General features: G+C 37.2%; 1 protein-coding gene across 5 annotated transcripts in view; it reads left to right on the forward strand.

Annotated features, from left to right (window-relative positions):
* Positions 1–306: 306 nt before the first annotated feature.
* Positions 307–26,729, forward strand: part of CEP350 (centrosomal protein 350) — a 136,986-nt gene continuing 110,563 nt past the window's right edge. For 2 of the 5 annotated variants that reach the window (XM_068541344.1, XM_068541348.1), the window contains exons 1-6: positions 307–635; positions 15,283–15,368; positions 16,399–16,445; positions 18,545–18,659; positions 19,506–19,665; positions 22,277–22,899. In XM_068541344.1, coding sequence (XP_068397445.1) covers positions 15,296–15,368; positions 16,399–16,445; positions 18,545–18,659; positions 19,506–19,665; positions 22,277–22,899 — 1,018 coding nt within the window. In that variant the 5' untranslated portion in view covers positions 307–635; positions 15,283–15,295. The remainder of the gene's footprint in view (positions 636–15,282; positions 15,369–16,398; positions 16,446–18,544; positions 18,660–19,505; positions 19,666–22,276; positions 22,900–26,729) is intronic. The other 3 variants (XM_068541346.1, XM_068541345.1, XM_068541347.1) reach the window with 3 other exon arrangements.

The raw sequence follows: 26,729 nt of genomic DNA on the forward strand, positions 1-26,729 counted from the left end.
GCGGGGAGTGAGGGGAAGGTCTCCGCTGCGGATCTACTTTGGCTCCTCCCAAGACCTGCAAGGCTCAACCTTCGCCACACCAAACATGGCGCCCTCGAGCTTCCTCTCCTCGTTTTATCTCACACTCGCCTTTTGGCCACACTTAGCATGGCCCTAACCGAAGGTTGCATTCCTCTGGAACCGACTCGGGACAGTTCTCGCGAGTTTTGCCTGGACACCCCCCCCCCCGCCCCCCCCCCCCACTGCTCCCGCCCTGCCTCGCGCCGCCGCCACCGCCACTGGCGCCGCTCCTCCTCCGTGTCAGTTGTTGGGCTGTAATGGCGACTGGGCTGCCGCTGCTGAAGTGACTCCCGGGCGGGGGAGCCGGGCCAGACCTGCGCCAGAGGGAACTGCAGAGAGCCGCAGCTCAGGGGGTGGCTTGCTGTGGGGGAGGGGAGGCAGCCTTTCCGCCTCTCCTTCCTTCTCTGCAGACCGGCGGATCCCGGGAGCCGGTGCGAGGCGGGCACCCGGTGCGTCCCCGGAGCGGGGAGGCCAGGCCGGGCAGCCCTGGGGCCGGTCGGGGCGGCGTCACTGCACCCTCCGCCAGGCCCCGCGGGATGCACCGTGGGGGCCGAGGGCGGAGGCGACACTCTCAGGTGAGCTGCGGGAGGACCTGGCTGGGACCGCGGATGCTCGCTTAGCCTTCGCTGCCTCTGTCCGCGGTCCCGGGTCCGCGGCGGCGGCGAGGGAGGCGGGGCGGGGCGCCAGGAGCCCTGGCCCAGTCTGGCGTCCCCCTCGAGGAGCCTCCCTGGGTCCTAGGCTTTGCTAGGAGGGCCATTCTGAGACCTCGGTTTCAGGTCCCACCGGTGCCTGCGGTAGACGGGATTTCCTTCCTTACCTGCCAGTGCCTGTCCCCCCTCCCTCGCCCCTCCTCTCTTCTGCGAAAGGTGTGAGATACCTCTCGCCTTTGCTCTCCGGAGAAGTGTCCCTTCTTCATTTGGATATCAGGCTTTTTTGGGAAATTCCGGGGAACTGGCTCCAGTGGCAAGGATGACTAGTTTCTGTTCCTTTTTGGTGGGGATAAACATTTTCAAGCATAGGGAAAACTTTGATCTTCTTCTTCTCTGGCAGCTGCTGAATGTAGTCTGTCCATTTATTCACAAGTGATGTAGGGGGAGATTTAAAAAGCTTGTACGCTTTGAAAGTTGTCAGTATTTTCCCCTGCCCTCTTTGAAGTGTGGCCTAACATGCTAAATGATATTTAGCTAATGTCACAAATATGGGTTGGAATTTGGCTGGCTTTTCGGATAGGAAGTTGCACATAGGTATAGATTTTGATGTGGTTTTTGTGTAGCAGCAAATCCTCCATATAGGAAAAAACACGTTGTCAGGAATAGTGATCAGTATCCACGTCTGTACTCCACCTGATTGTTTTGTTTTGATGGTGATCCTTGTTTTGAATTTGAAAAAGTCGTTAATGGTTATGTTGCCATGTTAACGATACCTCCTCCAGCCCTGTATTTTAAGGGTTTTTAAAGAATGGCTATTTTAGGCAGACCTAGTAAGAACTTGAAAAGGTTTGTAGAGCGATGATAAAATACTCTCCATTTTAAAAATTTCTTAGTTTAAAATATTGTGTTTAAACAAGGCAATATGCTGCTAATAACATGAGATTGTGACTTTGGGGGATTGGTTGTTAGACCTATGGTAGAAGTTGCTTTAAGCCCATGGGTATGTAATAATTAGTTTTGGTGTGCTAAATTTACAAACTCCATTCAGTGTAATAAAATAAATCTGAACCATTGAACCGTCATTGCATTGAATTTAAGATACTTTAATCAGAAAGATAAACATCAAGCTAGAATACATTGTATGTGTGGATAAATACATGTGTATCTCAACTTTTCATAGTGAGTAGCAGGACTTGTGTTTGTAATAATGGTGCGTTATAATATGTAAACAGTTTCATACATATGTGGAAGAATTTCTCTGATTCTCTGAGATATATTGGTGCGTAGTGTTATGTAAGAGCATTAATACTTGAACAGCCAGCCTCCTGTGGGGTAATCAATTTATGAGTTATGAAGTTTAGAATTTTTTTCTAATGGTCTGATTGCTAGTCTTTTGCCCATTTTATAACACTTTTACCATATCATGGTCAGAAGAAAGGAGATGAAGTCCCTATCTAACGAATTTTGTTGTTTGTGAAATCGCTGTAAGTTATAGTGGGAGCAAAAAGAAACTGCTGTCTAAAATAACTTACATCATTTTTTGGTGTGCCTCTACATAAATTATTTAGTCCTCATAGCAATTTTGTGAGGTAGATTTGACAAATGTCCTTATTTTGCAGTTGTGGAAATTGACAGGGAATAAATAAATGAACAAGGAAGTTCATTTATTTATGTGAATGATGGTCTTATTTCCACAGATGATCTAAGACTTTAAAATTTTTCTTTATTTTTATTGAGGTATAATTGACATACTGGTTTCAGGCGTATAGCATAATGATTCGATCTTTGTATTTATTGCGAAGTGATCACGTCTAGTTAACGTCATAGAATTAGTTTTATTTAAAATTGAATATTAATATAGATACTTCTGGCATTTGGTTTTTTAAAATCTAAAAGATTGTGACAAGCTACTAGTTCCTTATGTGGATAACTGTCAGTACTTTAAAAACATTAGTATTTTCATAGCATTATGTTAATTAGTAACAAGCCATGAATTATTGTAGTGAATTGCTCTACTTCTATATGTACTTTTTGCTTGAACAGTGTTCTTAAGAAATTGTAGTTAATTTGTCGTCTCTCATTTTGTTTGGATACTCAGAGTTCTGTCATCTTTAGTACTTCAAATCGTTTATATTCTTGGTTAGCTAAAACAAATATTCAAGCCACATGGTCAGCAGCATAACTGAAAAGTAGGGACATCTTGGTGATTTTATTATAGAATTGATGATTTAAAAATTTAACTTGCCATCTCTACTTGTGATTGCTATTTTTGCCTTGTGGGGCAAGTTGTGAAGTAATTTTCTTTATTGACTTTTTTTTACAAAGTCAATTTCTAGTGTCACAAATCGCTCCAAAAACCTGAATAATCAAAAGATTGCATAGGTTTTCTTGCATTAATATTTTTGTTCGTTATCACAAGTATAACTTCACATTTGCTAGTGGTTACTTTGGGTTATTATTTGCCTTTCTTGTCTAGTGTGTAAGTTCCATGATGGCAGAGATTGTCTATTAACTGTTGTGCACCCAGTGCCTAGCACATAGTAAAATAGTCAATAAATATTGGCTGAATAAATTGACTAGAAAGTGGTCTTGGCATAGTATTTAAACAAAACAAAACACTAGTTCATGGTTCCTAGGCACACATCAACTCTTCTTAGGAATATAGTCCATAGATAAAGTCAAGTTTGCTAGGTAGCAGGGGAATGACAGACAGGGATTAAAAAGCTGCTGAGAATAAGCCACAGGTAGATCCTGAAAACTTTATTGACTATTTTAATGATTTGCTTAGATGTTCTGGCAATAGTTACTGTAATTTAAAGAAAATGGAAGCTTTAAGACCCTGACCTGTTATACTAGTACTATAATTACAGGCTTGTAATAATTTTAAGTCTCTTTTAATTATAACATTGGGAGTTTTAAATCTTAAAGGCTAGCTAGTCAATTCCCACGTTTTATATGTAAGTAGACAGAGGTCATATGGAGGAAATATCTCACCCATAGTTGATTTCATAACTGGATGAAGACTCCACTATACAGCTGTGAAGTCTACATTTGTTTAATATGAAGATAATTATCAAATCAGAGGATAATTGTGAACAACCGGCAATCTCTTCTATTTGTTAACTAAAAACTCAAAAAACAGGCCTCACTTTTCGTGAATCAAATATTTATTTATTTATTTATTTATTTATTTTTGGCTGTGTTGGATCTTCGTTGCTGCGCGCGGGCCTTCTCTAGTTGGCGGTGAGCGGGGGCTACTCTTCGTTGCGATGTGCAGGCTTCTCATTGCGGTGGCTTCTGTTGTTGCGGAGCATGGGCTCCAGGCGCATGGGCTTCAGTAGTTGTGGCATGTGGGCTCAGTAGTTGTGGCTTCTGGGCTCTAGAGCGCAGGCTCAGTAGTTACGGCACATAGGCTTAGTTGCTCCGTGGCATGTGGGATCTTCCCGGACCAGGGCTAAACCCGTGTCCCCTGCAGTGACAGGTGGGTTCTTAACCGCTGCGCCACCAGGGAAGCCCCCCAAAATATTTTTTAACCTAAATATGAATTTCAAACTTCTCCTCTGTCATTGGGACTATAAATTGGTACAACTGTTTCTGGAAGGAAATTTGGCATCACCTATCAAAATTAAAAGTGCACATATTCTTTGATAGAGTCATTTCATTTTTAGGAGTTTACCTTGCAGAAATTTTAACACAAGAGCACTAGAACAAATCTACAAGGATGTTCATTTTAGCATTATTACAGATAAATGTCTACAACATTTATAAGTAACAAAAAAAAATCCTAAATGTCTGTTGGTAGGGGAATAGTTAAAATTATAGTATATTTATGCTGTGATATACAATGCACTTGTTAATAGATTGAGGGATAGATACATTCACTTGATGAGAAGTAGCTGAGTGTTTCTTTGAGCACAGGGACCATGCAGCCAACTTTCTGGGTTCAAATCCTAACCATTTATTAGCTGTGACCATTAGCAGGTTACTTAAACTCATCTATAAAGTGAATATAATTATAGTTGTCACCTGACAGGGCTGTTGTGAGAATTAAATGAGTTAATATTTAAGCCCTAAGTAAGTACCACATAGGTGTTTGTAATTATTATTATGTTCTGACAAGGAAGAATGTTCATGATATAATATTGAGTGAGAAAAATAAGTTGCACTACACTGTGCAATATGATTCCGTGTTAAAACAAACACATAGGCAAAGAAATGTAGTTTGATTTTGTTTTGATTTTGTATGTGCATAGGAAAGGCTCTGTAAGGATAGACATTAAACTATTAGCTGTGTTTATCGCTGGGAGAGTGGATGACTTTCCTTTTTTCTTTACTTTAGGCACTTTTGTGTTGTTTATTGTAAGTGGCATTATCATTTTTGAAACTTTTTTCTGAAAAAGAAAATATCGAGGCAGAATTTTTCTACTATTGTACAGTCACATAATGTAGTTTTGAATATAGTTTTTCAGAGAGCTACAGAGTTCATCCACAGAATATCACATGATTAGATTCTGTTTCAAAACTTTTGTTAATGGAAGGTTAAAATTAATCTATGAAAATTCCTGATGAACGTATTTATTTTTATTCTAGCTTTGTGACCTTACATCTTATTTCTTAATTTACAAAGTAAGCACATAGGCTAGATCAGTGTTTTGTAAACCCAGGATCCCAAGACTGTGCCATGAGGTACCTGGGAGCACCATAGTAAACTCACATGGGCACTGTTGAATATTTTTAAATTTTTGAGGGAAACTGTAATATTTGACAACTGTGGGTTATCTGTGGGATATTTGACGTCTGGGAGACCACTGCTTAAACTATTAGTTTGAGGTACTGTGCATGAGATTGTGCCACACTCCTTTCAGTGACAGTTAAGTCTTCAAAAAGCTAGGTTTTGGGGGTTGCTGTGATTAAAAGAAAGTTCTGTGCAGAAATCAGTGTGAAACAGTAAATGAAAGTGGCCGTGTCCAAAGTGATTTCAAGGTCTGAGAAATTACGTAATGTCTTTTAGGTGCACACATCCCATTAATAAGTAATTGTGGTTATTTAGTAATTAAAAGATTTCTTTTAATTTATATGTATTTTTCAAGCTGCTACTAAGTTGTTAGGACATAAATACTTACTAGGTTGTATGGACCTAACTACCTAATAAATGGAACTGTTAGATATTTTTTTGGCCTGTGGGCACTATGAAAAAATTACTGAGACACTAAGGGTTCTGTGAACTGAGAAAGCTTGGGAACCTCTTGAACTCTTTTGACTAGGACACCCACAGTAAAAAATAGATTTTCCATGGGAACATAATATACATAGATATGTATATATCTATATACAAAATGAAATGAAAGTTTCACTTAAAAAAATACCCTTGCTGCTTTCAATACACTCTGATATTTTCAATTCAATGTTATTTGGTTTCATTAAAAAATGCAGGCTCTAACCTACCAGATTGATTCTTTTTGATCTACTACATGGTACCATTACTACATATTTGAGAAACATGAGACTAGATGACCCCTAACTTCTAGCTCTAATATGCTTTGTTCTCTGATTAGTTATAAATGAAGTTGGACTACACTTAAACAATATAGATGCATCTCTGAAAAGTTGTGTAGATGCTACGCTTTCTTGTATGATGAATCATTTAAAATTCTATAGAGAAATAATGGTGTAAAGGAGATCTTTTTATAGATGGAAGGATATTTTTGCAACCCGAAGAATCGGATTTATCTTTGATAAATTTGGGGTTAGGTGATTTTTTAAAAAGTTAACCACTTAAAGTTTTTGTTGTTGTTGTAAGTGGACTTGTAAAAGCTCCTTTGGAATCATGGCGTCTCTCCCTTTTAAAAACTAGATTGATTGATTTTTTAAAACCTACATCCTACTTTCCTTAAGCAACCATGTTTGTTTGTTTATTTACTTACTTTTGGCTGCGTTGGGTCTTTGTTGCTGCGCGCAGGCTTTCTCTAGTTGTGGTGAGCGGGGTCTACTCTTCGTTGCGGTGCGTGGGCTTCTCATTGCGATGGCTTCTATTGTTGTGGAGCATGGGCTCTAGGCGCCCTGGCTTCAGTAGTTGTGGCACGTGGGCTCAGTAGTTGTGGCTTGTGGGCTCTAGAGCTCAGGCTCAGTAGTTGTGGCTCGCGGGCTCTAGAGTGCAGGCTCAATAGTTGTGGCACACGGGCTTAGTTGCTCCACGGCATGTGGGATCTTCCTGGACTGGGGCTCGAACCCATTTCCCCTGCATTGGCAGGTGGATTCTTAACCACTGCGCCACCAGGGAAGTCCCTAAAAACTAGATTTAAAAATCATTCATGAGTAATAGCACTGTCTTCATTTAACTGGCTTCATTTCATTCATGATTTTCATGTCTAAATCTATAAAATAAGAGTATTTTTTAAAAGAATTTCTTTTTAGTTTTGGGCTTATTTTAAAACATAAAATGCATATGTACATGTATAACTATTATTTTACTTACTGTTTTTTTACATGTTACCATGAAAGAAATTTTTTGCTTACCAGTGGTTAACCTCTTCATATTATATGAAATACCTGTGGGGTTTTTTTGCCCTGTTTGCATTTGAGAATTGGATTCTGAGATTTATCAATGGGACAATCATTCAGCAGACAGGTCTGGAGCACCTAGTGGGTGCTGTGTACTGTGCATGGACTAGGGATATAAAGAGGAATAAAACATCATCCCCACAGTGACATGTAACAGACAGATATGTAAATAATAGTATGGAGGTGGGGAGGTAAGAGGAAAGATAAAGTGGGAGCAACTATACAGCGGCTTCCAGTGAAAGAAAAAGTTGTTATATTTGTTTCCTTAACAGCCTCTAAATTAGCTAAGTTATTGAATGTTGAAGGAAACTTCTCAAAATTATTTTTCCTTGTTTTTTTCCTCAAAACGTGATAAATGCATCTGCTTTTAAAAATTCGAAAACATATCCACTGGAGAATCTGCTTCCTTTCCTGGATCCTCAGTCCCTCTCTGCAGAGTTAACCAGTGTTAACGGTTTCTTCTGTATCAGGGAAGCTTTTGTAGTGAAAATTTCATACTTTTGGGACAAAAAATAATCCTGACTTGCCCTATAAGACACATTTATAGGGATATATTCCTTGAAATTAATTTAGAAGAGTAAATATTCAGGATAACTAGATAGAGGGTAAACAAAGTATAGGCTCCTATTTTTAGGTATTTTAAGTAAAAGACTAGGGGTACCTTTAGTCAGGCTCTAGTTTAGCTCTTCATTTCATATCAGTGGGGGACATTGTGTTCTTTGTGATCCCTATCCAGCCTCCTATACACCAGAGGCCAAGCTGGTGCCAGATGTTATAGTTTCTTCTGGGTTTCCTGGATTATAGGAGGTCATTCTTAATTGTTAAAAGTAGTTGTTGAGGTTTGTATTTTATACGTAAAAAGAGGTGAGGCTAATTCTCAGGTCATTTGTTTTTGTATACCATATTATGGGAGTATTGGTTATTCTGAGAATTTTCATGGAACAGTGTAGTAGGTCTGTTTTAGAGCTGGAATGTTTTCCACTTTTCCTAGCCTGGTCCCTACTAAATTTGTCCATTTTATATTGAGACTAGATAGTATGACTGTTGCAGGGTTGTTTCTTTTCAGCCTTTCAGGCATAGATTGTTGTTACATCGGGTCTGATAAAGATGAGAGAACAGAAGCAAAGTTACGGAAAATGACTCTGGGAGAGCCAGAGCGAAGTCGTTTCTTTCATTTTTTATCGCCAGTACCTGCACATAGTAGGAGCCCAATAAATAATTGAGCTGAATGAGTCTATGTGACTGAATGAGAGCGCTGTCAATAAATGTGAAAGGAAAATTTGCTGCTAGAAGATACTTGAGAATTGGCTATTTCAAAATGTCATATCTTATTTGTATATACATATGATAGGTATAGATCAGCGTTTGTCAAACTTCTTGGTGTCAAGGAGACACTTTATACTCTTGAGTTATTGAAAACTCAGAGCTTTTATGTGGACTATATCTGTTGATATTTGTTGTATTAGAAACTTTAAACATATTTATTAGTTTATTTAAAATAACCATAAACTGTATCATATTAATACACAATTTTTAAAATAAAAAATAACTATATTTTCCAAAACAAAAAAAAATTTAGTGAGAAGAGTGGCATTGTTTGACATTTTTCAAATCTTTATAATGCCTGGCTTAATAGAAGACATCTGGATTCTCATATCTGCTTCTGTATTCAATCTGTTGTGATATCATATGTCATGGAGCCTTTGGGAAACTCCACTATGCACACTCCCAAGAGAATGAGAGTGAAAAAGACAAATAACGTCTTAATATTATCATGGAAATAGTTTTGATTTTAAAGACATTCTTTTTTTTTTTAAATAGAGAGAAAGTCTTTTATTTATTTATTTATTTATTTATTTATTTATTTATGGCTGTGTTGGGTCTCCGTTTCTGTGCGAGGGCTTTCTCTAGTTGTGGCAAGCGGGGGCCACTCTTCATCGCGGTGCGCTGGCCTCTCACCATCGCGGCCTCTCTTGTTGCGGAGCACAGGCTCCAGACGCGCAGGCTCAGTAATTGTGGCTCACGGGGCCAGTTGCTCCGCGGCATGTGGGATCCTCCCAGACCAGGGCTCGAACCCGTGTTCCTTGCATTGGCAGGCAGATTCTCAACCACTGCGCCACCAGGGAAGCCCTTAAAGACATTCTTGAAAGGGTCTCGTAGACCCTCAAGGATGCCTGGACCACGCTCTTGAGAATTGGTGGTATAGATTATTAAATTCAAAGGGGAAAAGGATCTTAGAGGTCATATAGTATAATCAATCACCTCTTGTGGATATTTCTTGCTTGTGCAACTGGAGTGTGATAGGGAATACCTCAAGTTTGTTTTTTGGGAATAATCATGACTTGGCTTTTAGAGATGATGAGTTTGATGTGTCTTTGAGATTTCTGAATAAGCAGTTGGTTATGTGGGTTAGGTTATCAGAGAGAAGATCTGACCATAGTTTCAGAAACCAGTAACACAGGATCTATATCACTGTCTTGCACTTTGCCTCCTTACTATACTGCGAACTTAATTTTCAGAAAGCCTGGGAATACTTTTGTTATTTATGTGACTCAAGAGTTTTATTTTAGTGTCCATTTTACAGTGAGTTTAACTGGCATCTTGTAGAGAAACAAGTTGTTTCATGTAAAAGTCAGAGCATAAATGAACAATACTGCTTTGTTCAGACTAAAGTCGGATATCACAAGAACTAAAAAAGAACCTATATTTGACAGGGTTCTATTTGCATCATGTAAAATATAAATAAAAGCTCCAAACAATGGCTCAAAATATGAAAATGGCTTATGTGTGCGTATGGGAAGGAGAGGGCTGCAAAAGCAGTGGGGAGTGGTGGTACGGGAGGGACAGACAGCTAACTTCTAAAAGTTAGCTAAGGATGACTCTAATTTGCCACAGAGAATGGAAACACAATTTCACTAAAGCTATGATAAATGATATAAAAAGAATCCAGTTAAAAGTGATATAAGTAAAAAGCAGGAACACCTATAAATCGAGTAAGGATGCAACTTCATAAAACTATTTACTTGCTAGCAAACATAAAGCCAACAAGGAGTCCACACTTCATGAATCACCCAAATATTCACCTCATAAGAGAAGTACAAAGGCTCAGAGAAAACTAACCAGAGCTGAGAAATTGCCCTCTACTTATGTAGGCTAAGAGTTCATAAATAGGGAAAATGGAAAAAGAACAGAAAAAGTAACTTTTAGAGGGAAGGAACTATAAGAATACTTTGCCTGTTTCAAGATTTCCTCGCCTCCAGGTTCTCTCAAGAAACTTCAACTATCAATTTTATTTTCTCTCGTGTATCTCTAGCCTCCTCCCCTCCCTGGGATTCTTCCTATCAGCATTTATACTTAATCGATTAAGTCTTCTTACTTAAAACAAACACAAAAAACCCTCAATCCAACACCCTCCTCCATACTGCTCTCTTTTTCCTTCACAAACTTCTCAAAAAAATTGGTTGAATACATTCAGTTTCCATTTAGAAGATACTTTTCAGTCATTCTTCAAACAATTACAGTGTGGTTGCCACCCCCATTTCTCCACATTTAGCTCTCACTAAAATCACCAAAGACCTCTTTATCTCTAAACCTAATGGGCATTTTCAAATAACAAGCCCTCAACCTGCTTGGCGTTTTGGCAGCATGTTTGACCACTCTCTTGAAATACTCTTTTCCCTTGGCTTCCATACACTACACTCTGATTTCCACTTCCTCTCTACTTCTCTTTCTCAATCTCCTTTGCTAGCTAGTCCTTCTCTTTTAAATCTTGAGGTGCAAGAGGGTTTGACCTTGGGCTCTTTTCTTCTCTAAAACTATACTTTCTCCCTGGGTAACCTCACCTATGCCCAAGGCTACCATCTATACCATCTATATGCCAATAACTGCCATTATATGAATGACCATTAGAGGCTTTCAGAGGTTTGAGAGAGAGAGAGAGATCTAGATTTAATTTCCAGTTCTGTCTCTTACTACCTGAATGACCTTGGACTAGTTCCATAGTCTGTCTGATACTCTTTCTTCATCAGTACAATGAATATAGGGATAGTTGCCTCATGAGATTGGAAATAGTGTCTGGAAAACAGTATAGCCCTTGGCCCACATAGAAGAAACACGGAAAATATTAGCTATGATTATTACCTATTAACTGCCCTCATGGTCATCCCCCAGAGTGTTAGAGGTCTGTAATTTTGGCTTCTGGTTTAAAATGATTGTTGTCATTTTTTTTTTTTTTTTTTTTTTGGCTGCTTTGGGTCTTCATTGCTGCGCACGGACTTTCTCTAGTTGCGGTGAGCGGGGGCTACTCTTCATTGCAGTACGTGGGCTTCTCATTGTGGTGGCTTCTCTTGTTGCAGAACAAGGGCTGTAGGCGCGCAGGCTTCAGTAGTTGTGGCACGCGGGCTCAGTAGTTGTGGCACGCAGGCTAAGTAGCTGTGGTGCGTGGGCTCTAGAGTGCAGGCTCAGTAGTTGTGGCGCACAGGCTTAGTTGCTCTGTGGCATGTGGGAATCTTCCCGGACCAGGGCTCAAACCCGTGTCCCCTGCATTGGCAGGCAGATTCTTAACCACTGCACCACCACGGAAGCCTGCACTTATTTTAGTTTTTCTTTTTTTTAATTAATTTATTTACTTTATTTATTTATTTTGGCTGTGTTGGGTCTGTGTTGCTGTGCGCGGGCTTTCTCTAATTGAGGCAAGCGGGGGCTACTCTTCATTGCAGTGTGCGGGCTTCTCATTGCGGTGGCTTCTCTTGCTGCAGAGCACGGGCTCTAGGTGCGTGGGCTTCAGTAGTTGCAGCATGTGGGCTCAGTAGTTGTGGCTCACGGGCTCTAGAGCACAGGCTCAGTAGTTGTGGCGCACGAGCTTAGTTGCTCCGCGGCATGTGGGATCTTCCCGGACCAGGGATCGAACCCGTGTTCCCTGCACTGGCAGGCGGATTCTCAACCACTGCGCCACCAGGGAAGCCCCTAGTTTTAGTTGTAAAGTGAAGTCTTCCCAAAGAAAACTTTTGTCAAATCATTGACAGATTATTTAGTAATGTAGAATAACTCATATTTGTTTAGTTATCACTTGACACTTGGCTAGACCAAAAGTATCTTTGTGAGAAGGAGAGTAAAGTGAGTTAATTTTTTTAACTGTGTTGGTAGCTGACTAAAGTTTTTATGGTTAGAAAATTTTTTTCTCATTACAAAAAAACTTTATGTTTTATGAAGTAGTGTACTTCTCATACATATAAAACACAAGTTGAATCCAGGTACCCTGTTTGAAACAGTCTGCAGGAACCATCTTTTCACATATGCATTGCTGCTAGAGATTGGAATATGCACAGTGTTGGTTACATACAGTAAAGTCTGATTAATTAACCTTTATTTTTTAATAATTCATATGTCATAGAATACAAGTCATTCAGAAAATTACTTTCAGTAAAATTTCACTACCAGATAACAAAATGCAGCCATTAAGAATCTATATGACAGATACCAAATAATAATTAAGAACCCAATTTTCTTTGCTGAGTTGGACTTAAATAAAATCTTCACTTTGGACTTCCCTGGTGGTGCAGTGGTTAGGAATCCGCCTGCCAATGCAGGGGACACAGGTTCGTGCCCCGGTCCGGGAAGATCCCACATGCTGCGGAGCGGCTAGGCCTGTGAGCCACAACTACTGAGCCTGCGCGTCTGGAGCCTGTGCTCCGCAGCGGGAGAGGCCGTGACAGTGAGAGGCCCGCGCACCGTGATGAAGAGTGGCCCCCACTCGCCGCAACTGGAGAAAGCCCTTGCACAGAAACGAAGACCCAACACAGCCAAAAATAAATTAAAAAAAAAAAAAAATCTTCACTTAATCTTTGGAAGTATAGCTCTTTGTCATTAATTTTTGTTTTTTTTTTTTGAATTTTATTTAATTTTTTATGCAGCAGGTTCTTATTAGTTATCTATTTAATACATATTAGTGTATATATGTCAATCCCAATCTCCCAATTCATTCCACCCCCCCACCCCTGCTTTCCCCCCTTGGTGTCTGTACTTTTGTTCTCTACAATATGGTTAGAAACTTTTTTAACTATTGGCATATTTGTTGATTTTAGATTTTCTGCTACCCCTGTCTGTTTTTAAAAACCTAGACTGACTTTTCTTAGAGTCATATTGTATTATCTATGAAAATTTGTATTTTTAGAACATTTTTGAAAATTTTTTCTGAAAAATTTATAAACCAGGATTGTTTACTATAGGTGAAAATAACTCCCTTAAAATTAATTATACCTTTAGTTTTACATGTTTGGACTTAGTAGGTAGGCTTTTCCTTTTCTTAAATTAGGGTCTTTAATATTCACCATATTGAGCTGCCTTTACAGACATTGAAGAAAATTATTTTTATCAAATATGACAAAGGTTTAATATATTTATAATGTAAGAACTCAGCAAATCAATAAGAAAAACTTTAATATCCTGGTAGGTAAGTGGGTGAAGGGCAAGAAAGGATAATTCACAGATGAAGAACTTAGATTAAGATCTATGGTGGAATGTTTAGTCCTGCTAGCAATCTGCTAAATTCAAATTAAAGCAACCATATTCTTCCCTAATAGGAATATAATTAATATTCCTTAGTAATCAGCAAAAGTAAAAAGCATAGTTAATATTTAAATATATTAGTGAAACTGTTGGGTTCATGTTATTGTAAATTGGAAAACAGTTCAACATTGGATCTCTAGAGTAGCATGTTCTGTACATTCTTTAGTTCAGTTTTAGCACACTTTGTAGATCCTGTTCTAGATAAGTGATCCAAATGAGCATTAATGTACACAAATATGTTCATTTCAGTGTTATTTATAATAGAGAAAATGAGACGTAATTCTGTATTGATAATCTCTTGCTGGCTAATTCCACTTCCAGGATAGTTCACTCATATGGCTGTAGGCAGGAAGCCTCAGTTTTTTTTGCCACATGGACCTCTTCATAGGGCTGCTTGACTGTCCTCATGACATGGCAGCTGGATCCTTAAGAGAGAGGGAGAGAGAACAAGCAATGCCTTTTATGACCTAGTCTTGAAAGTCACACTGTCATTTCCACCACATTTGATTTGTTAAAAGTGAACCACTAAGTCCAGCCTACATTCAACAAGAGGAAAATTAAGCTCCTCTTCTTTTTTGTTTTTTTAAAATTTATTTATATTTTATTTATTTATCTATTTTTGGCTGCATTGGTTCTTCGTTGCTACGCACAGGCTTTCTCCAGTTGCGGCAAGTGAGGGCTAGTCTTCGTTGCAGTGCGCAGGCTTCTCATTGTGGTTGCTTCTCTTGTTGTGGAGCACAGGCTCTAGGTGCGCAGGCTTCAGTAGTTGTGGCATGTGGGCTCAGTAGTTGTGGTGCACGGGCTTAGTTGCTCCACGGCATGTGGGATCTTCCTGGACCAGGGCTCGAACCCATGTCCCCTGCATTGGCAGGTGGATTCTCTTTTTTTTTTTTTTTTTAATTTTTAAAAAATATTTATTTAGTTTTGGCTGTGTTGGGTCTTCATTATTGTGTGCAGGCTTTCTCTAGTTGCGATGAGCGGGGGCTACTCTTTGTTGTGGTGCGCGGGCTTCTCGTTGCGGTGGCTTCTCTTGTTGAGGAGCACAGGCTCTAGGCGTGCAGACTTCAGTAGTTGTGGTACGCAGGCTCAGTAGTTGTGGCTTGCGGCCTCTAGAGCGCAGGCTCAGTAGTTGTGGCACATGGGCTAAGTTGCTCTGCGCCGTGTGGGATCTTCCCGGACCAGGGCTCGAATCCATGTCCCCTGCATTGGCAGGCAGATCCTTAACCACTGGGTCATCAGGGAAGCCCATGATATAATTTTTAATGGTTTAGTTTTCCAAGCAAAAATAAAGTTATTAGATTATCAGGAACTCTTAAGAGAATACAGATACAACTTTTAGAGATGACAAAATTCTTTTCTGACTTTCATGAAAGGCAAGATAGGGCATTTTCTTTACTAATATTATAATATTGATTTTCAGTGAATGCTAATGATGTGATTGCAGGTAAATTGGCAGGATGAGGAGCAGCAAATCAAAAGAGGTGCCTTTACCAAATCCAAGGAACTCTCAAAGCACGGATACTGTTCAAGGTATGATTTGGTTTTTTTTGAAACTGAACCTAATGATTTGTTTAGGTCATGTGCCTAAAATTCTGGGCTATTCAGTAAATGAAAATTATCCATATGCTTTGATTTAGAACAAGTGGATAAATAATTTTTAAAATTCAATTTTGTTTTAAATATACAAGATATCTTATATTCAAAGGCACCCAATAGTAAACTGTTTTGTAAGGGAAAACATCCTTTTTAAAAATGAATCAGTATATGTAAAATTAGTTATATATAATATCTTACAAATTCTGATTTAATGTTAATAAATATCATGCAGCTCCCAATATAGTTATAGACCTGTAGTGCACAGGTAACAAAAATAATAGTCTCATTGAACTCTTTTTTTTTTTTTTTTTTAATGATGCATTGGGGGTAACTTTAATTTAGGGCATGATATTTTTTGAGGGACGTTGACAAACTGGAGTATATCTGGAGCAAGATTATTGGGTTTGTGAGGGATCTGGATATCACGTCACATGAGGGGCATTTGGAGGAGATGAAAATAGCTATCCTAGAGAAGGATGACTCGAGGAAAATTTATAGACTTAAACTCTTTGAAGGGCTGTTAATCTGAAAGACTAAATAGATGTTACCTTGTTTCTACTAGTAGATTGAAGTCTGGAGTAGTTTTCTAATCTTTTCATATCATAATATGAAATGCAGTACAATACTATATTTTGTATTTGTTCAGCTCATTGGGATAAACTGAGGATACTGCTTATTGTTAGAGATGTCTGATGGGGTGTAGGTGGGGGGGGTGTTAGTCCAGTTGTCCTAAGGACTAGTGGGATCAGTGTCTAATACAACTAAACCGTATATTGGGAAGCTCGGCTTCAGAGGGTGGGAGAGGAATCGTGTTTTGGCTCAATATGATAAAGCACTTGCTGGGGAATAGTTCTGCCTAATAAAGTGATTCTCAAACTTTTGAGTGCATTTGGGACCTTATTAAAATGCAGATTCCAAGGTACACTTCAGAGATTCTAATTCAGTAAATATCAATATTGCCCAGCAGATATAACCACACCATGGGATGCACTTTCTCAGACCAAGGCTGCTGTAAGTAATTATAGGTTCCATTTATTTCTTTCTAGTCTAAAATTGATTGCCTGTTGTGATTGAATAGATTACAATTTTTTTCTGTAGTGCTTTTTTGATAAGAAAATAAGGTTAAACATTTCTGTAAGAAGTTATATACTATATGTTACAAAATGAACATTAATGACAACTATTAGACAGTAAAGCAATAATTAAGACACTAAGTATCAGAAACATTAACACTATGGCATATAAAAGATTAAGATAATTTGTACTATTTATTCTGCTTTAATAAATTTGCTCAATTGGTATGTTGAGATGAAGATTTAAAACATAGAATGTATTTGAGAAGGTGGGGCTGTGTCTATGTAAAAGGCTCAGAGTCAGGAAATGAAAGGAACAGCTTTTCCTTGAGTGGACTGTGAGTTACCTCCTCTTTTTTTGTGGCAATAGCAGTCTCTTTTCTCTTAGTACTGCTGAAAAAGCATGATTATGGGCAAATGTTCTCATTTATGTTCTGTCCAGTCTTGTCTGGAGTTTAGGAATCCAAATTTGGCAAGTGATACATAGCTTCTTCAAAGAGAGACCTTTTCCTTTTTTTCTTTTTCATCTGCTTTCTAGGCAAATTACTCTTCTAATATATATTTTGTTTGTTTTCTTTTGTATTCTACCTGAGTTAGAATTATCTATTTCTTTACTGTCTGAATATGGTGATTTCTGTCCCCTAATCTTTTGAACTGGTTTGAAAATCAATCTGGAAAAGGTACTATAACCTAGGTTTGGTCATAATGCAGAGTCAAATTTTGGCCCCATGAATACAGCAATCAGTATATATTCTCTCTCTTCTACATGAGTATTGTACATCTATAACATAGGAATAGTTTCTATCCCCAGTTTAATTTAGAGCTAAACTAATTTAGAGCTGAACTGTTAATAGTTGTTTTCCAAAAAAATAATTGGGCTTTTAAAAAGAATTTTTAGGGATAAGTGGTTCATAATATAAATGGGGAAAAACGTCTGATACAGAACTATTAATATATAAAGGATTATTCCAATCTTGTGAGTACATTGCACTGCAAAAATCTGAAAGAAGATAAATCAGAATTGTACACAAAGTTTCTATCTCTGTGTGGTGGAATTTTGATGATTTTAATTTTATTTTTTTCTGTTTTCTGTTTTTTTCAAGTTTTCTCCTGTAAGCATGTACGGGGAAAATGCTTTTTAAAATCATTGGTGGTAATATCAAAAGTCGACTTAAATTGTAAAGCATATGGAAACCTGAATTCTATCTTGTGAATTTTGTCCTTATTGTGAAACTTATTCTGTAGATATAAAACTATAAAAAATTGTGGTGGGCTTCCCTGGTGACGCAGTGGTTAAGAATCCACCTGCCAATGCAGGGGACACGGGTTTGAGCCCTAGTCTGGGAAGATCCCACATGCTGCAGAACAACTAAGCCCGTGCACCACAACTACTGAGCCTGCGCTCTAGAGCCTGCAAGCCACAACTACTGAAGCCCGTGCGCCTAGAGCCCATGCTCTGCAACAAGAGAAGCCACTGCAGTGAGAAGCCCGCGCAGCACAGTGAAAGGTGGCCCCTGCTCGTTGCAACTAGAGAAAGCCCGCGCGCAGCAATGAAGATCCAACGCAGCCAAAAAAGAAGAAAAAAAGAAAAGTTGTGGCTATTTGAATAGTCCTAAATTTTAGTCTAGCTGAATTGTTTTTTCCTCATTTTTGCATGTAAAATGCATAAAATATATAGAAATGCACAAAATATGTAGCTTAATGATACACAACATACAATGTCAGAAAATTTACTGCTTTTAAAAAACTCAACGATTAAAAAAAATAGGTCAGCAGGACAAATAGAAACTCCTTGATGTTCTACAAACTCTTTAATTTTCTTGTCCAGATTTGGGCAGCATTGAGCCAGTTGTTAGTAGAGCTTAAGTGGTAAATAATGGGAAAACTATTTTTTTTAATTAAAATAAAGCATTCCTAAGTTTTTTCTACTTTGGAGAAAGGTGTTGGACAATATAGTTTTAAATAACTACTTAAATTGATGGTAGCTGGTTAATTTACAGGATTAACCTGTTTCTTTTGATGGTGTTTAAATTTTAGCTGAGACACATTGAAAACAAATTGGAAGTAGCCCCTACGAGTACAGCTGTGTTTGATTCTGTCATGGATACCAAGAAATCTTCTGCAAGTGCTACCAGAAAAATAAGTAGAAAAGGTATGTATGAGGTTAATTCCAAAGATATAAATATATTAAATATGAATTTTGATGTTTTATTTCAACTTAATTTCTTCTTATAGTCCCATGTATTTCCTTGTTCTTTTGTCAGAGACTATATACCTCATCAGCATTTAGTTTTTTTTTCTTTGGTACTGAGTAGTTATGAAGCAGGCTTGTATTCAGTGACCGTAGATGACATTTTCACCATCTTTTGATCAGGGACTTAGCACCACTGCATCGCCTTTGACAGTGAGTTTTCATTTGTTGTTAATGAGAATTTGATTTTGAGCCTTTAGGGTTATAATGTCTTTTTTGTTTTTAATTCACAGGTATATCACTTTGAAATTTAGTTGACTTAAGACTTATATTTTTTTGTTGGGGTTTAAAATCAAAATTGGAATATCTGTCTTAAAGATACTATCATGAATTGACACAGTGTAAATATTTTCTTTGGTTACCTTTCATATATTTAATTCTGTGGTTGTATAATTAGTGGGATAAACCTGCAGGTTAGTACTTTCCACCGATACTGTGATTCTTTTTTATTAATCTGTGAGTCTGTTGGGTTTTATCTGATACTTCTTTTTTTTGAGTCAGAACTTTTGACAAAAAGGAATTTTTTATGTAGAATTTTATTTTGCATTGTTTGCTCAGAATATAGTCTTTCTCCATAAGTTGAGTTACTGTAATAATTTAACCTGAATTTTTCCCATCTACTTATATAATATCCAACCAGGGATTTCAGAAATAATAGATACCTAAGTTATTTTCTTAAATACTAGCCGCATTCAGAGACAGTTGTATTTTATATCATATGTTCCCATAGATTTCCTTTTTCTTCAGATGGTAGATACCTGGATGATTCTTGGGTTAATGCTCCAACCTCCAAATCTTCTAAATCACGAAAAGAGAAATCTCGTAGTCCTCTCAGAGCTACCACCCTGGAGAGTAACGTAAAGAAAATTAATCGTGTGGAATTTCGTGAACCTTTGGTTTCTTACAGGTTAGTGTTTTTTTGTTTGTTTGTTTTGTTTTTGTTTTTTGTTTTTTTAAAATTATCAAATAGAGTTAATCTGTAGTATTTATAGTAAGAGTATAGTTTATTTTCTCAGTTTTTCATAGCACTCTGGATCTAGTATTATTACCTTTTTCATTTTCCAAAAAGGTAAAGCAAAATCTTTTATATTATGAAATGCTGACTTTCTGTTCTTTTACAGATGGAATATTTGGGGAGGAGAAGTAGTAATATTTGCTCCAGACCACTGCCATTGTAATAAATATGTTTCCTACAAATGAATTATTCAGTTTCTTTTATCACCTTCTGTATGAAACATTGCCAGATTTGTTTCTACCCCAGTTCATTCTCCAGCTTATTTAACCCTTCCTCTGTGCTTCCTCTGTTAGAGCACTTTCATGTTGCATTATATTTTGATTCCATATCTACCCATTACATTAGTTTATCTATGACTGTAAATCTGTCTTATTCTCAAAGCATTATCTTAGTGCCTGTCATTTACTAAGTATTCTAGATATTTTTTCCAACATTTTATTATGAAAATTTTCATATTCATAGAAAAGTTGAAAGAACTGTATAGTGAATATTTAATGAGTGAGTGATTGAAAGACTGTGTGAAATTACATTTTTTTTTTTTTGGTGAGTTCTTCCCTTTTTAAGATTGAAGCATGGTAGATAACCTACCATTTTATGCTTTATTTTATTCTCTGCATGTGCTAATTTTAGACCTGTGAATTGTTGCAGTCTGGTCAAGATAGTGAAAATAATTGAATTTAGTCTTGATCTCTACAGAGAGAAGCTACAGAACCCAGTTCTCAGCCCCCATCTTGTTTAATAGTCAGCCATTCAGAACAGGGTCTAATGTTTTTTGGGTCATGGACCCCAGTGAGAATCTGATGAAAGCTGTGGACTATCTCCTTAGAAAAATGCACACACTCGTGCACTCACGATAGATACAAAATTACCATATTATGCTGTAATAGAGTCATGACTCTAAGAATTTTTGTGGCATTTAGAGTTTTATGCCTATACATGAAACATTTAGATCAGTACTTACAATGGAACTGTTAATGTGAACCACACATATGTAATTAAAAGATTTTTAGTAGTCACATACACACACACAAAGATGTTTTGCATTCTTTTTTGTTGTAAATCTTTTAAATCTGGTATGTAATTTACATTATGGCACATCTCAGTTTGGACTAACCACATTCAAGTGCTCAGTTGCCACATGTGGTAAATGCTACTGTTTCAGACCTTGCAGGTTCAGATGGTTGTTTATCTGCTTTTATAACTTTGTTGGGTAGTTTCTCTTTTTCTTTTCTTTAAAAAAAAAAAAATTTTATTTATTTATTTTTTGGCTGTGTTGGGTCTTCGTTGCTGCGCACGGGCTTTCTCTAGTTGTGGCGAGCAGGGACTACTCTTCATTGAGGTGCACAGGCTTCTCATTGCGGTGCCTTCTCTTGTTGTGGAGCACGGGCTCTAGGCACGCAGGTCTCAGTAGTTGCAGCATCCAGACCCCAGAGGGTGTGGGCTTCAGTAGTTGCGAAGCATGGGCTCGGCAGTTGTGGCTCGCGGGCTCAGTAGTTGCTGTGTGCGGGCTCCAGGGCGTGCGGGCTTCAGTAGTTGTGGCACGCAGGCTCAGTAGTTGTGGCTCACGGGCTCTAGAGTGTAGGCTCAGTAGCTGTGGCGCATGGGCTTAGTTGCTCCGCGGCATGTGGGATCTTCCCAGACCATGGATCGAACCCGTGTCCCCTGCATTGGCAGACAGATTCTTAACTGCTGCGCCACCAAGGAAGTCCCTGTTGGGTAGTTTTTCATGTATTCTTCCTACTGCTGAGGCTTGTCTTCATTAACCTCCCTTTTAATTAACTGCTCTGTTCCTAAAATATAACTTATTAGAATGATATGTAAAATAAAAATAGTTTGTGAAGGAATACTTTTGCTAGTGTTTTTATGAGTAGAGAACATGTGGACTTTGTGATATGTACTTTGGCTGTGTCCAGTCTTCTTTGCTTATTCTGGTGTTTCTAGATATGCTTTACATAATTTGAAGCTGCCAGAAAAGTTGTCTGTGTTTCAGAGAGGTTAAACTTTACTAACCACATTTATTTGGAGGAAAATATTTACTGTACTTCCACTTTATTTCTACTCCCAATCTATTTGCTAATTTGGTACATTATTTAGAAGTTATACATATGAAATGTCAGAATTTGAGAACTTTTTTTTCCTAGTTCTTAAGATTTCATGGAGAAGTAAAATGTACATTTTGGTAATAGTGTCCAGTGAATATGCAAAGTCAGATTGTAATCCTGTTTTCTGGGGTTCTTAAGGAAATCTCTCTATGCCTCTTTTGCATATTTCTTATTTTATAATATGCAGATTATGATTTAGATTATTTGCCATAATCTAAACTTTGATACACAGGAGGCATTGAGCATTGAATTTTAATAGTAGTAATGGTTATTTTGTTTTTTTTAACTTACTGGAACTTCTAGGCTTTTGAGGTCTCTAATGTTAGCTTAGAGTTCTCTATTCAGTTTGTATGACTGGTTTTCGTACTCTTTATTCAACGCTAATTATTTTTTAATAACAGGGAAGTCCATGGTACACCGTCCAACATAAGTCCCAGCCATTTAGAGTCAAAGCATATATATTGTGTGGATGTTAATGAAGAGAAGCCTGAGAGTGGGAACCGGATGATATACAATCAGGAAGATCGGAATATACATTGCTGTGATTTTGAGAGCTCCCAATCATCTGTCGTCAATGATACAGTTGTTAGATTTTTAAATGATCGACCAACAATTGATGCATTGCAGAATTCTGAATGTTTGATTAAGATGGCAGCTCCTATGAGAAGTGATGAAGAAAAGCCTAATAGAGCAAAAGGAAATGAGAACACTTTGAAGGCTTCTGTATGTTATATGGGCCGTGATGTTGATTCAAAAGTGTTACGGTTAACTGATTCTTCTCCATCTTCTACTAGTACCTGTAATTCCCAAAGATTAGATATCCTAAAGCGGCGACAACATGATGTTAAATTGGAAAAACTCAAGGAGCGGATCAGGAAACAGTGGGAACACTCAGAAGAAACAAATGACCAGGGCCAGAATCTGGGTCATATTGACCATCCAGTAATGGTTGTTAATGTTGATAGCTCAGTGACAGCAAAGGTCAGGAAAGTGGCAACAGCACCACCTGCTCCAACATATAAAGGTTTGTAATCAGTCTTTGTGTCTTTTTCTGTCTTCCTGCCTCCTTGTCTCCCTTTCTCCCTTGGATGTATTTGAGTAGAGAGGACCATCTTTAGAACAGGGTGTGATTCTCAAATCTAATGCATTAAAAAATTAATTCAGGATGCATGCTAAAAATGCAGATTCCTGGATCCTACGCTGGATCTAAATCAGAATTTCTGGAGATAGGGTCCAGAATTGGAATTTTTAACAAGTCCCTCGAGGTCCTTATAGTTTGAGAACCACCATATGAACAGTTAATAAGTTGAACAAAAGAGAAAATAAAAATTAGTACAACTTTCAGAGAACTGAAAGAATATTGCTCTTATTCTGCCATTGTATTTGGATTGTTATTAGAAATTCTTTCAAAAGTAATGTTTGAAAGATAATTCAGTCAGTGTCAGTTAATACTTGGTTACAGAATATTTTGGCACTGACATTTGGACCCTGTTGTTACCTTAACCTTCAGATTTTGACAGGGGTTTTCTCCATGTTTAAGAAAACAATGTTTAAATCAGATTTCCACTGAGAAGATGCTTTTCAGAGAGAATTTCTGTTTTTGGCCCAACTCAAGTTTTTATATATGGTGGTTTTTAGGAGTTTGCATTTTTTTATTCCTGAAACTATTTTCACAGGGTCACCCATATAAAATTTTTAATAAAGAGTTGATTCATTGATGAGGTTACTCTGTGTTAGACTTTTGTCTTAAAATTCCGGCCATTCTGGCCTTTCTTTTGTGGATATTTTTTCAAGTTCAGTTTTTAGTTTGGATAAATGTATGAAGATCAAAATATAGCCAAGATTTGTTTCTTCTGTTAATTTTAACAGAACAAATTTAACTATCTAAAGTTTGAGCAATTAACAGTTTTTTGTGTTGTTTATTATGCTTTGCTAGTGCTATTCATTGTGAATTAGATAAAAGATAGATAATTAGCATTTTATTCTACATAATTTGTGATAAAATTATGGGTAGTTCCCTTAGTAAAATTCTTTCTTATCCTTCTAGTAGTTTGTGTGCCATGTAGTAATAATTGTCCACACTGTTGACAGCGCAGATAGCAAATGGTGGGGTCAGAATGTTCTTGTTGGTTCTGAGATAGTGATTATCCAAAACTTTGGCTATACTTATATCAGACCCATTAAATACAGATTGTACCTTTAAGGTTTGTTCATTCTAGAAGTCAAAGTTCTGAAATTCCAAAAGTTATTCCACTAAGGCAAAGTCAAGATGGTTGATTTGAATCTATATTTTATTTAATAATTTATAAAAATCTAAAAGTTAAAAAAGAAAACAACCTTAAATAACCAGAGTGAAAATCTTAAGGATAACTTCCTTTGAGTGGTGACTGGATTTCGTGTATTCCTTTTACTTACTAATTTTTAACATGTTAATTTTCATATTAAAATATATTATGAATACAACTTTTGGGAGGTTAACTAATGAAATGTAGTATACATTTCAGAAATTGTAACAGAATATGGTTTCCGGTGTCCTGAGCAATGGATTTATTTTTTCCAGCGGTGTAGAACTGGTTTTCTGCCAACTTTTTGTCAGTGTAAATTAAAACCCTCTTAATATACTGTGTTCTAAAGTGACATTTTAATTTCACTTGTTCAAATACATAATAAATTCACTTGGTTCACAATTCAAAAGATGAAAAGGATGTACATTGAAAAGCTCTATCACTCTGGTGCTCCAACCACCTGGTCCCCTTTCTGGAGGTTACTTGTGTTAACAATTTGTGTATCATTCCGGAGATAATTTTCTCATATACAAATGAGAGAGAGAGGGTGTGTGTGTGTGTTTTCTTTCTCTTTTTATACAGTTGTTAGCATATGAAACCCCTTCTAAACTTTGTTTTTACATTTTTGTGTGTGTATGTTTAAAGTTTGAAGTAGTGAACACAGTGGTGTTTATGTGATTCTTCCTTATACTTAGTGGTTTGCATATCTTTTTCTTTCTGGTTTAAATGCCCAAGAATGTTACGAGCCTATTTTGGTCATCTGTATTTTATTTAGAGCTTAGTACAGTGTCTTGGACACAAGTAAATGCACAGTATATTTTTTATTCTATTCAGTAAATTCAACTAGTAAGAAAAAATGTGCACAAAGAGAATGAAAATGAAAACTGGGGAACAGAAAGAGAAACTGATGTAGATATTGAAAGCTTCTTAAAGTTAACTTGTTAGTAAAGATCAAATATAAAGAAAGGCTCCCATAGAAATAAATGTTTCCTAAAGAGGAGAGAAGAAAAAATGATAGGGTTGAATGTAGAGATGGAATGAGGGTGAGAAATGTTGGGAGGGAGGTAGCTTTACAAGGAATTGCCACACTTTCTTGTTACAAACTGCGGTTTGCAATAGACGGAACACTATGTTTATGAACATTTTCCTTATATAGCTATAGGCATAATTGTGTGTGCCCAATGCTACAAATGTCAGGTAAAATAAAGCTTATGCTGTTGTTCCTAAGAGCTGAATAGATTATTTTTTATTAGACATGTAATTAGTTTACCAGTACATTTTATCTAACACTTCTAAAGTACTTTTACCAATTTTTGACTCCATTCTTTATATTGATTTAATTTTACAAAATATTTAATGGCGATTCTTTGGTAAGTGGAGCCCATTTGAAAATATAAATCTTTTTACTACTCTGGTTATCATCCACATTTGATGCTTTATTATTACTTTTTTTTTTGCAAAATAACATTCTAAGTTCTGTATGTTTCTTAAAAGAGTAGTAATAAATTTGAAGTAGGAAATTAGAATGATAATTTCTAGGAAATAGCACATGTGTAATGTTTGTTGAGAAATTGAGCAGGTATGTTTTAAAGAACTGTTTTCCATACTTTGGTTGCATTTTGCCTATGTAGATAGCAGCTTGTCCATTTGTTCAGCCATAGGCAAAATCAGACAGATGATAGCAATTAATGCCTGTATTCAAAAAAAAGAAGAATGAGTAGCATTGTGTCTCTTTTAGTCTTAAGAAGGGTAGTTTGTAGCTCTGATATCCATAATTTATGATTGCCATTTATCATTTAATTTAGTACATCTCCATTTCTAGTCTTTTTGAACAAATGTATATTGCTTTGTCTCACTGAAGCTTACTTCTTCCAAACAGTATTTGTTAACATATTATGTGGTAGCTAATGATGCATTCCTCTTTTAAAAGCTTATAAATCTTTTCAACATCATTAGTTATTAGGGTTACAAAAATCAGAACCACGGTGAGATACCATTTCACACCTACTAGGGTGGCTATAATAAAAAAGACAGACAATAACAAGTGTTGGTGAGGATATGGAGAAATTGGAACCCTCATACATTGCTAGTGAGGATGTAAAATGGTGCAGCTGCTTTAGAAAGCAGTTTGGCAGTTTCTCAAACAGTTCAACATAGAGTTACCATATGACCCAGAAATTCCACTCCTAGGTATAATACCCAAGGGAATTGAAAACATATACATACACACACACACACACGTGCATGAATGTTTATGGCGACATTATTCATAATAGCCAAAAAGTAGAAACAACCCAAATGTTCATCAGCTGATGAATGGATAAGCAAATGTTGGTATATCTGTACAATGGAATATCATTCAATAATAAAAGAAATAAAGCTTCTATAAGTGTTATAAGGTGGATGAGCTTTGAAAACAAAATGCTAAGTGAAAGAAGCCAGACACAAAAGGCTACATATTCTGTGATTCTATTTTTATGAAATGTCCGGAACAAGCAAATCCATAAAGATAGAAAATAGATTAGTAGTTGCCGGGGAATAGAGGGAATGGTGTGGGGAGTGACTGCTA

This window comes from Eschrichtius robustus, chromosome 3 (assembly GCF_028021215.1).
Source record: "Eschrichtius robustus isolate mEscRob2 chromosome 3, mEscRob2.pri, whole genome shotgun sequence".
NCBI classification, from domain to species: Eukaryota; Metazoa; Chordata; class Mammalia; order Artiodactyla; family Eschrichtiidae; genus Eschrichtius; species Eschrichtius robustus.